Source organism: Peromyscus californicus, unplaced genomic scaffold, assembly GCF_007827085.1.
Source record: "Peromyscus californicus insignis strain IS unplaced genomic scaffold, ASM782708v3 Scaffold_11__1_contigs__length_118956290, whole genome shotgun sequence".
NCBI classification, from domain to species: domain Eukaryota; kingdom Metazoa; phylum Chordata; class Mammalia; order Rodentia; family Cricetidae; genus Peromyscus; species Peromyscus californicus.
Window position 1 is genome coordinate 66,525,265 of NW_026294402.1, and position 12,252 is coordinate 66,537,516.

The window sequence follows — 12,252 nt, forward strand, 5'->3', positions numbered from 1 at the left end:
GGGGAGCATGCAGGGGTGCAGGGAGGGGAGCATGCAGGGGTGCAGGGAGGGGAGCATGCAGGGGTGCAGGGAGGGGAGCATGCAGGGGTGCAGGGAGGGGAGCATGCAGGGGTGCAGAGAGGGGAGCATGCAGGGGTGTAGGGAGGAGATTTTTCAGAGAGAGCAGGCTGTCTGCCTTACACTCAAAGACTTCAGGCTCCAAATACAGACTTCTATTCAGAGGTCAGGGGCTGGAGGTCTCAGACAAACCACCCAGCCTTTGTGCCCAGGAAGGAAAGTCAGCAGTACCACTGGGGAAGGAAGGGTAACAAAAGGAGAGCAGACCCTGTACAGGGACGTTCTAGGCTGGTAAGAGCGACAGCCCTGTGATTTCACCCATTGTGCACTAGTTGACCGAGGCGAACTTTCTGTGCCTGTTCCCAGGCTTGTGAACGGGAATCTAGGCTTTGCCTAACTGCAGCTTCGTCCCTGTTCAGAGTTTAGTTGTCAATAACCATTCCCAGAATGGTAAGGCAACTCACTTGGTAGAACATTGCCTACCGGACAAACCATGAGATATGGCTTCTATCTAGTGTCATATAACAGGACACCATGGCACATATCTATAATCCTAGCACCTGGGAAGTAGAGGTAGGAGGATCAGAAGTTCAAGGTCATCCTTGGCTATATTGCAAGTTCAAGACCAGCCTGGGCCACATGAGACCCTGGCTGGGGAAAAAAAAAATTAGTCTCACTGTGGCAAAGTTGATCAGACTGTGGCATTCCAAAGGGGTCCCTTCTACTTTGTAAGTCACAGGAGAGGTGCGCCTGTCATTTCCCCAAACCCTACACGAAATGCTCACTTCCTAGTCCACAGCACGCTACACTGAGGCCAGAATCCTATTTCCACAGGTGGAGTCTCACTACCCTTGGGAAAGGCTGAGGGCAGAGGCATCTCCACCCAAGATGAGCTGCTATAGGCACTTTGAAATTCTCATGCTCTCTCTGTGCCCTGCGGGATTCAGCCTTTCTCTACACAGGTCAGTCCCCGCCTTCTCAGGGAGCCAGAGCTTCCCCCGTGACTACTCCCCCAGCTTAGCAGAGACTGCAGCCTGCAGGGAGAGGTTGGACTCTGACCTCAGTGGACAGGAAATGATCCGTGAGGATTGTGTGTGTACTGGCTTTAATTTGCAAACGCAGTTGTGAATGTCAGGCTGCAACATCGTGCTCACTGTCCTATGACAGTCACTCTAGAGAGACACTGTGAAGTTCTGCAAGAGCCACCCACATTCACGGACTTGCTGAGGTTGCCTAAAGACCACCAGTGTCCGGTGACAACCCAGAGTGACCCTGCCACCCAGGTCAGGCTCAGAGAAGCCAGGTTAGGGCTTCAGCAGGGACTGTCTCAATAAAACGATAACTCCAAAGATGGCAGCTGCCAACCACCCCAGACTTCTAGTTAAAACAGCTAAAAAAAACAGGTCAACGGTTCATTGTGATCTCTGGCGGCCTCTGGTGGCTGTGCTAAGTGGAAGCAGGCAGCAGGTGGCCAAGAGAACTAAAGGATGCCAGGGTGACTGAGGTGCAGGTGGATTGGAAGGGCATGGGAGCCCTTACTGCAGGAATGACATGAATGGCCTCTGTCTTCTCGGGCCTGTGATGTTGGTGGATGAGCAGAGGGTACTCCAGAGCCTGACGCAGATCTGGTCCTACGTGTCCACATCCTGCCTTGTGCCTTTGGCAAGGTCGTGTGCCTCTGTCTAGGTCATCTCACTTGCCCCACCAGGACACACTCCAGGGTGGTTGTAGGTGAGTGGGCACAGAATGGCGGGTAAGCCAGACATACACCAGTCCCTGCACAGCACCCAGACTTGGGGAAAACTGGGTGCTAAGCAAAGAATAAAGAGGCATTCCGCATGACATAACTGTAACAAATGACTGTGTCTAACTTCTTTTTTTTTTTTTTTTTTTTTTTTTTTTGGTTTTTCGAGACAGGGTTTCTCTGTGTAGCTTTGCGCCTTTCCTGGAACTCGCTTTGGAGACCAGGCTGGCCTCGAACTCACAGAGATCCGCCTGCCTCTGCCTCCCGAGTGCTGGGATTAAAGGCGTGCGCCACCACCGCCTGGCATGACTGTGTCTAACTTCTACCCCCACTTTTTAATCACCCTGTAAGTAAGCTCCCGGGGCCCCAGACAGACTGTTTAGCCCCGACATCTGCCCTCTGCTGGCAGGTCCTATGGGGGCACCAGCTGCTGCTTCCAAGTGCACTAGCAGCAAAATGCACAACCTCCCCCAGATCAGGATTCCCGACTTTCCCAAGTCTCTCCCATCCTCCTAAAAGCGCTGTGTTTATGCAGCAAAGGTCCAGCCATTCTGACAAGATGTTGACCATCTGTGGTGAGACCGAGTGACAGAGTCTGCCTATGGAAAACTTGTGCCCTTCCTGCATAGTGTAGCTGTTGGCGTTGAATGACTTTCAGAACATGTTCTTTCATCCTTATAAATACAGGACACACATTTGTTATTTCTCTCTCTCTCTCTCTCTCTCTCTCTCTCTCTCTCTCTCTCTCTCTCTCTCCCCCCCCCCCTCTCTCCCCCTCTCTCCCCCTTCCCCCCCCCCTCCCCCATCTCTCCCTCTCCCTCTCCCCTCTTTTCTCCCCATCTCTCCCTCCCTGTTGTTGCTTGATGGAGACTTGGGCCAGGTCTTGGGTCAACAAACAGGAAGTTTAGCGGAGACTTTAGCAGGGCATGTTTAGCTGGGCTGAACATTCTCAGGAGTTGTCCAAGAGAGACGGGATTACTGGTAATATCCACAAGGTCAAGGGTGGAATGTGAAGAGCGTGGAGGGAGGCAGGGCAGTGGGTTCTGGGAGGACTTCTCCCCTTCACTCTGGGCCTCCTGAACAGGTTCCTCCCCGACAGCTCCGGAACAGGAGCCACACAGAGTCTTACTCCCACCCAGGGGCTGCTGAGAGGAGGCAGAGAAAGAGGTTTACGTCCAGCCTAAAAGTTAGACACTGGCAGGAAGACTTCATTTACAAATTATAAAACTATGTCTCAATATCTGACTCCGCAAAATCAGATATAACTTATGTGAAGGCTTTAGGAACTTACAAAATGCAAGCACCTCACATTTGGAGTTGCTTCTGCTTTCAATGAGGGGAGCAGTCCTGCGGACTAGCTAGAAGGACCTGTTTACATACATGGGGACCAGCTGTGACGATGGAGGGTTCAAGAGAGGACAGCTACAGAGTGCAGGCAGTACCAGAAAACTCAGGAAGGACACTGAGGACTCCAGAGAGCCATGGCTACCTTTAGAAAAGGTGGGTCACCCGAGGCCCAGGGAGCACACCCAAGATTGTTGCATACAGAGAAATGCCCAGAGTTCCACCTGCAGCCCAGCCAAACCAATCATCTCAGGAAGCTGGAGTCTAAAGATCAGCTCCCTGAAGCCAGCGTGGAGGAGAGTTGACATGGTGATCCGTGTGAGTCCCTTCTAGGGAGAAGTGGCCCGAGCTCCATGTGAAACGGAGACCATGGGGGCCCTGTTGTGAGAGCAAGAGGGACCACACAAACTGTGGTTGAGGGGAGCTAGTCAACTGTAGGGAAGGGAGTATCTGATTCTCAATTGTCAAGCTGCAGTCATTTCCCTCTGTGATTTTTCTAGAATGAACCGTTTGGAGATCTCAGAGCCTCACAGTCATCCATGGCTGATGTTTCACCAACACTCACTGCTGACCACCCCACACCCTTCTGTCTCACAAAGTGGTTCTGGACAACCACTGCAGTTCCCAGCATTCACACTGGTAGTTTCTCTCTGGCTTGTAACTCACTGATTCGGCTCAGCTGGCTGGCCAGCCAGCCCCCAGATTCACCTGCCTCCATCGCCTGCCCGAGGGATTACAGGCGTGTACTGCTACACTTGTGTTTTTCATGTGGGTTCTGGGAATCGAACTCAGGGCCTCATGCTTACACAGCAAGTGAGCCACACAACATCCAAACAAGGGATAGAAATCAAGGGGTAGAAAATAAATACAGGAGCCAAGATTCCTGTCAGGTGACAGTTTATTGAAAGGAAATATTGCTTTATCCAGGAAGTCACTCACATGGAGGTAGCTGTGATAAAAATGTCTCTTCCCCCATGACAACGCATAGTAACCAAACCCTCCTTGAAAAAAAAAAACCAACAGAATATACCAATTGTCACGGTGGGATGACACTCTGAAGCAGAAAAAAAATTATAAAAGCCATACAGTGATTGTCTTCTCAGCATTTGCATTGGCAACATGTGTTTACACAAAATATTTGTAAGCTAGCTAAAGAAAATACTCTTGAGCAGGATTAGTTCTTAAAGCAATAAACAGAAAAACATATCTACATAAGAAAACCGAGGAATGGCCACAGGGTGAAGCTGAGAAGGACCTGGGACCCTATTCCTCACCTTGTCCCAGGATGCATCTGTCAAGACCACAGGGAAGAGAGGAGCGTGGGACTTACAAACATCTCTCTGAATCTGTCTAGTGTCACACACCACTTCCTGCCCACTCAGGTACAACACAGGAGAACACGTGCCTGACCCTGCCCAGCCTCCCTGTTTTGGGGGTGTCTCTGTGTTTCCAGTGGTGGCCTCTGTTCTCCTTCCAGGGGCTGTTTTCCTTCATGTAGCTAGCCCCATGGCTACCAGAAAGAACTGGCTGTAATGGGGGGTTGGCTGACTTTGTCAAACCCGAACGCAAACACCCCTTCCTCAATGTCTCGACGTTTCTCACCTGAGTCTCTGGGGAAAGCAGGCTGTGGCATTTCTAGGCTTATTGCAAGTGTCTAAGGCAGGCATGGGGAAATTCCAGGAGCCACAGGATTCCTGTGAGTTCTGGGGAGCTAGCCAAGCAACTGCAGGCTATCCAGTTCCCAAGAGGACAGCGGGCTCAGAGGCTGGGGATGGCGGGATCTGCCTGTGAGTCAATCTATGTGCCACTCTCTCCTGGATTACGGGAGGGCAGAGGTGGTTTTCTGAGACAGGGTCTCCTATGGACTCCTGTATCCCAGGCTGGCTTGGGACTGAATGTATCCAAGGGTGACCTTGACCTCGATTCTCCTGCCTCCACTTCCTGAGTGTTGGGATTACAGGCATGTGGCATCAGACCTTGTTTACAGGGCTGATGATTAAACACAGGACGTCGTGCATGCTAGGCAAGCACTCTTCCAGCGGAGCCACGCCCCAGCCCGACAGACGTCATTCCTTCCACTCCCCATGTTTCCAGTGCCACAGTCTGGGCCTGACACACACTGATGGATAGTACGTATTTGTTAAATGGAAGAATGGCTGAAAGGAGAAAGCTCTCCATACCCAGTGAGGAAACAGGCAAGGGCCATGCCAGGCTGTGTCCAAGGGGACAGTGACCCTCATGAGGTGTACTAGGGCTTAGTTCTTTAGTAGTCAATGCTCATCCTTCAGCTCCCTTCACCTTAAATCTGGTTGGGTGAACTCTGTGACCTGCACTGGGCGGATCATGGCAACCTGACCCCCAGGTTGGGAAGCTTGGGGACCCTGCCTCAGCGTCCTGTCACCTCTGCCTTACACACATAGCCAACTTACAAGGGTCTTTCATTGGCGGGTGACATGGGTAGGCCAGGAGATAGGCAGGGATGCCCAGCATCCTCCCAAGGCCACCTTGGCATCACGTGCTTGCACTAGGATATCATTCATGTCACCTCGTTCCTGGAAAAGACCTTCAGATGGCCAGCACCCCCAATTCTTTTCTTCCCATCATTCCAAGCTCCAGCTCAACACCCCCCACCCACCCTTGCACATCCCCCAGCTTTCAGGAACTTCTCTGTATTTCTTCTTACACCAGCCCCACACCCACGTCTCCCTTTATCCCTTTCCCTGTGAACTTACTGGCTGCTATCCTACATCTAAGCCCATAAACCTCGCCTCATAGCCCCTCCTACTCCTCCAGTTCCAGGCCTGAGCGAGCATCGCTTGGAGGCCTGCTGTGGAGGAAAAGGGCCAACGAGACACAATAGCATGGCTCTTGTCCTTTGAGAGAAACAGCACTTGTTAAAAATCCCATCTGTACCCCCATTCCACCTGCTTGAAAGGAACTGGGGAGTGGGAAGTGTTCTTAGCATGGTTTAGATAAAATAAGCAACCAAGGCCACAGACTCAGCCCTAGGTAAAAGTCCCCCTCCCCCACCAACAACATCAATGAGCGGTTTTCCCATACAACCAAAGTATCGATTCCCAGTGCTAACTTTCCCGTCTGACCCCCTCTGATTTCCGGAGTAGCCCTCACTCTTCCTGCTTTGCCTCTGCTTTTTAATACTTGAGATCTGGTACCTTCATATTTTAAAAGCTAATCCATATCAGTGTGTGAACTTTACAAAGAGGTCACACTCCGAAGGCTCTGGAACATTCTAAAGTAGAACAGCAGCAGTCCTTGAGAAGGTCTGGTCTAGAATATGTACAGTCTATCCATTCCATCCCTACTGTGGCTATCTCATTACAGCTGGCATTTTGGGACCTTTCTTGGGACAGGAGGAGGGGTGACGGCAGACAGCGGTGTACACAGGGCTTCGTCTTAGCTGCATTTTCCAAAATGTCCCAGTTAGGTCATTTTAAACTTCAATGGCTCCCTAGCTAAGATCCAAGGTCACTCAGCCACATGATGGAGGCCCTGGGGAGGAATGTGAGGTGGGTCTGACGCCTTTCACAAGCCCCCTTTGGTGCCTCCTGCTCTGGATGGCTGCAGAGCCCTGTCAGGATCAGCAGGCCTGGAAGCGGACTCAGATCTGGCTGGTGATGGTGCTATCTTTGGGGAAAGAATAGCTCAGTGGTGCTTCATAGAGGCTTCCGCCATCACTGCTGAGGTCATCGTCATCGGAGTCATCCAGAACTTTACTTGGCAGCGTCTTCAGTCTGCAGAAGCACAAAGGACATGTTTCTTGACCCTGGCTAGGGCTTGTCTCTGAGTTGGAGATGGGGGAGAGGGTTGTTGGACTCCTGACCTCCACCCCACTGCATGCATATACATGAAAAACACCAGATGTTTTTCTTAGCAACAGATGTAAACTGTCTACTACTCCTGACCAGTGTTGATGGGGTGAGCCATGGACAGTATAACTGATTTCTCCTTTTTCCTGACTCCAATATGGCTGGTCAGGGTGCTTCTTATTCACTATGAATCTCAAACACTTTTTTATTTCTGAGACTGGGTCTTATGTAGCCCATGTTGGCCTCAAGCTAAGCATGCAGCCAAGAGTGGCCTTGAAGTTTGGGTCCTCTTGCCTCTTAAGTGCTGAGATCACAGGCATGTGTCAGCACACCTACCTTATGGGTTGCTGGGGTTGGAAGTCAGGGCCTCCTGCATGGGAGACAAGCACTCGACCAACTGAGCCATACCCTCACACAATAATGTCTTAACAGTTGGGCAGAACATTATCTTTTGCCCACTGAGTCTGTCTTAACGGTTGCATCCTCCAGCCGACCTTGCGGCCTGTTCCCAGTCCTAGGTGGTAGGATTCTCAGTGAGCTGGAGCCATCAGTCAGCCTGTGAGAGTGACCTGGATCAGCGGCATAGGTAGCCTCCCCCCAAAGGCCGGTGTTCTGGGTGAGCATAAACTTGTGCTCATCCCTCACCACAATATCCCCCACGTTGGTCCTTGGGTAGGAAAACACCCCTCTAGCCCCATCCTTCAGTTTTCCTCATAGCAGCTTGGAAGAGCCTTATTCTTAGAAGGGTATAAATGAGAACTTTACTTTCCAATCAGATAGGAGATGGCAGGGATACCCTGACCTGCTCTGTGCCTCGGGTTCTGCTGAGCACCGGTGTGAGGATGACTTATGTGAGGCTTCATTGAACATGTGGGGTGACATGTGACTCGGTAGACACAGCCACTTTCACCTCAAGGACGGGATGACCCCACAGGACAACAATGGAAACGTGTCTTGAGGCCATAGGAGTAAGAATACTCTGAAAGCACTCTACCGTTGTCGGGGGAGGCTGTGGGCTCGGGTGGGCCACCACCTTTACCCACCTCAAGCCCTTCTTCATGGAGTTGAGCTGCCCCTGCAGCTGCTCGTTCACACCTATCTGATCCTCCAGCTCCCTCTGCAGCTTCTTCTTCGAACTCTCCAGTCTGTCGATCTCCTCTTCAGCCTCCTCCACCTGGCGCTTCATGGCTTTCAGGCGCAGGCTCAGCTGCGTGAGGAAAGGTGGAGGTTGAGTGTTGACTGAAGGTCCAGCTGAGCTGGAAAAGCCAGAGCGGGAGATGCCAGGGACCTGGCTACTTCCCCAGACACCCTGCCTCACAGAAGTGGTGGGAGCATCCTGTGGGAGGAGCGGAGCCGGGGACTTGGCATACACACTCCACTTGTCCCAGCCTGGGACACAGGCTCTCAGCTGAGAGGAGGCAGAGGCTCTCTTACCTGGTCTTTCTGGTCAGTCAGTGACAGATGCTCGTCATCCACCTGCATCACCAGCTCCTTCACCTTCCTCTCCAGCCTTCGGTTGTTGAGCTGCAGGTTGGCCCGATCCCTGGGAGTAGAGAAAGCAGAACAGAACACCACCTCTTAGGCTCGGCTCCGCAGGAAGCCCAGGCTGCAATGAGGAGATGGGACTCCCCAGCCACGGGTGCCTGGTCCGCTCAGGGTCAGGGAAAAGCACCTATATGAAAAGAAAGGGCTGCTGGTGTCACAGGAGGAGAAATGGGGCCCCAAGAAGGGCAAGACTCTCCCAAGGTGGCAAGACCAGAACTCGGAAGTGTCCTGAGTTCTTCCACTACTGAGCTTAACTTTTGAAGCGAAGAACCACAGACCACCAGTAGTTGGGGTCTATGCCAGCCAGACCTAGAAATCTTACTGAAACTATGCACATATATGCAGGGAACCTTCAAGGAAGGTTGGGGAGGGCCTGATCAAGTTCACTGTGGTGCTGACCCTTGGGCTGGGGCTATGTTGTTATCCAAAAATCATTTTGTTGGGAAGGGGTCCCACATCTTCCCTACCCACTAGGGAAGGACCTAATATATAGTTGGCAACTTCTCTTTGAATGCACCTGCTCTCAGGGCCACAGCAGCCCCCTGCCTCCAATCTTGCTCAAACTCAACAGCTTACAATGCATCCCACTTTCTTCAATAGGATGCAGACAGACAGTAGCCAGCTGCAATCCACTCCTAAATTTCAGCCCAGGCACAGTGCCCAGCCAGGCCACCTTATGGCTTACCTTGATGGAGCTCAACGTTTTCATCTGAGAAATGGAAGTGACTGTAAGGTTGGGAGGAGACACACACACCCCCAACCCGCCAGCCCTAATGAATGACCAGTGCCTGCCTGGCCCCCTACCCCACACCAGGCTGGTCTCACCTCTCCTCGCTCTCTAGTCGGTCCTCCAGCTCTGCAATCCTGGCCTCCATCTGCACCACCAGGCCCTCTTTGCTGGACCTGTAGGAACCTTCCAGGTGGATAATCCGGCTTTTTAAGTCTTTGTTCTGGAATCAGACAGGGGGGCCTGTGAGGGACTCAGTTGGGCATGCTTTTCAGGCAGAAGCATACTGAGTGGAGTCAGGGATTTGGTCAGTGCCTAAGCACCAGGGGAATCCCAGAGATTGTACCAAGAAACCACTTTGAACTCGGGTCTTACGGGTCAAAGGAGAGTCTCTAAGATGTTGCCTTTTGAGCCTGGATGTAAAGGACTGGCATGTGTCAAGACTCCCGAGCATGGAGGGATGGGCATCCTCTTTACCAGTTTTCTCAATGACAGACTGACATGAATAGTGTGTGGAAGAACTGGTCTTATTGATCCTTCTTAGCTCTTTACTTTTTTAATGGTATGATTACTTTCCATCCCCTTTAGGCTGGACTTGTGCCCTCCCATGTTAATGGCTTTCTCATCACTGATTATTGTCAGTCATTTAAAATATTGTGTTAAAAATCTTTTGATGCTGAGTCCTCCTTAAATGTTGCACCCTACTTGGGGCCAGTTTCTCAGTGAGTCACCTTGTCAGTTAGGAGTCTCACTGAACTGGAGCCTTCTGTCGATTCATGAGAAAGACCTGGCCCTTCAGCAGAGAACCTCAGAGTCAACCTCCAAGAAAGGCTGATGCTGTGGGTGAACGTTAACTTCATCCAATCCCTCACCTCAGTGTCCCACGTACTGACCCTGGGGTAGGGAAAGCCTCTACCACATTCCGATAGGAGGATACCAGGAAGCCCAGCATAAAGGGCTAGGAGGCAGGAACTCATGGAATGGTGGTCCTCACCTGTCTCTCTAGGGAAATCTTGTCACACTCTAAGTCTTGCTTGGCAGCTTTCTCCTGAAGTAGCTCACTCCTCATCTGCTCCATCTATAACAAGCAGAGCAAAAAACACAGGATTAAAACTTGGTTCTCATGTTCTTTGTACTGGCATGGTTTTCATGAAGGAGGCCTATGCAGGGGTGCCCTCCATGCTGCTTGCTCTTGGGTATAAGATCGTTTTCTTAGCTACTCTTGATCCCTTGACGATTGTAATAATAGTTAGCTAAAAATAACAATAGTCACTGTAGCCAAACCTGCTACTACATACTGAATTGCTCTCTTTTCATATTCATCTTGTGGGTCCCAGGGATGTCCTATGACTCAGGGACCACAAGATTTATTTGTCAGCTCTGCCTGATCTGAGGAATGTAGGGACAGTCCTTTCTTTATCTGCACCACAGATTGGCAGCTGTTCAAGCCCCACTCCATGAGGGCTTGCCTCGGTGCAGCTCTGCAAGCCCATGTGTGCTGCACAGACTTGTGGCTTCCTTTAGGAACCACTGAAGTCTACCACAGCACAGAGACACTGCTGACATGAAAGAAGAAGACATCACCACAGGCTAGACCACTACGAACAACCTATTTCACAGAATATAGCCCCAGATTTCCCAATCTGAAGAGCTTCAAGATGCTCAAAGTATCCCAACAGATTCACTCAAAACAGATCACCAGGGCTATTGTAGTCAACATGTCACAAGTATAAGACAAAGATAGGGGGGCTGGAGAGATGGCTTAGCGGTTAAGAGCACTGACTGTCCTTCCAGAGGTCCTGAGTTCAATTCCCAGCAACCACATGGTGGCTCACAACCATCTGTAATGAGATCTGGTGCCCTCTTCTGGCATGCAGGCATACATGCAGACAGAACACTGTACAAAGACAGAATCATAAAAGTAGCTAGAAGAAAGTGTCAAGTCACCTATAAGTGAGGGTCCACTAATCTTAAAGCATATTTCTTAACAGAAATCTTATAGGCTAGAGACTATATTCAAAAATACTGAAAGGAATAACAGACACCCAGTACTATACCCACAAGTAGTCTTAATAACTGAAAGTAAAAGTATTTCCCAGATAAGCAAAAACAGAATTCATCAGAACCAGATCAGCCCTATAAGAAATATTCAAGGAGGCCAACACTAGAAATGAAAAGATAACTATCATCCTGAAAACATCCATAAAACCCAGTAGAAGAACAGATATGCAAAAGAGAAGGGGACTCTAACATACACAGATGAGAAAAACAAATCACAAAAATAAGCAGAATGTAGTTGACAGATGGGAATGTATATCAATAACAGCCTCAAATGTGAGTATGACAAATTCACCAATCAAAAGATTAGCCAAATGGAGAAAGAAATAAAATCCCAACTGTATACTGCCTACAAAAACTGACTTCACTAATAGAGGGATATTGAATAAAGAGCTTAGATGAGATTTATCATGCAATTAAACATGAAGCAACCAAGTGGCCAGTCCTAAAAATATACACATTCATGCAACATTAAATGGACTCATGTATGTATACACTTAACAATAATTATAGAAAACATGAAAGTAGAATGATTTGAGGGTAGAGGAAGAACAATGTGGGGCTGGATATGATAATAGGAGATTGCGGATGATCAAAGCATACACATGTATGAAGTGTCATGAAACTCATTAGTATTGTATCATGTATTATCCATTTAATGCATGATATAAAAATGAAACAGATTTTAAACGGAATGTTGATAAAGGCCCAGTTCAGCAAGATCTAACCACTGTGAATACATATGTACCCAACATGTAGACTCAAATATCATCAGTTCTAAAGAGATCTCTCAGACAAAAGTAGTAGGAATTCAACAGATCATCCAGAGAGAAAACCAACAAACACCTGAGTTCAGCTGTACTACATAGAGAAGGACCCTGTGGTAGTTGGAATGTAACTGGGCCCCATAAGCTCATAGGGAGTGGCACAGGAAGGTGTGGCTTTGTTGG

General features: G+C 49.8%; 1 protein-coding gene across 3 annotated transcripts in view; it reads right to left on the reverse strand.

Annotated features, from left to right (window-relative positions):
* Positions 1-4,025: 4,025 nt before the first annotated feature.
* Cgnl1 (cingulin like 1) overlaps positions 4,026-12,252 on the reverse strand; it is a 154,189-nt gene continuing 145,962 nt past the window's right edge. For all 3 annotated transcript variants that reach the window (XM_052713808.1, XM_052713789.1, XM_052713798.1), the window contains 5 exons: positions 10,239-10,322; positions 9,343-9,467; positions 8,407-8,515; positions 8,016-8,179; positions 4,026-6,897 (listed from right to left, as the gene is read on the reverse strand). In XM_052713808.1, coding sequence (XP_052569768.1) covers positions 6,765-6,897; positions 8,016-8,179; positions 8,407-8,515; positions 9,343-9,467; positions 10,239-10,322 — 615 coding nt within the window. In that variant the 3' untranslated portion in view covers positions 4,026-6,764. The remainder of the gene's footprint in view (positions 6,898-8,015; positions 8,180-8,406; positions 8,516-9,342; positions 9,468-10,238; positions 10,323-12,252) is intronic.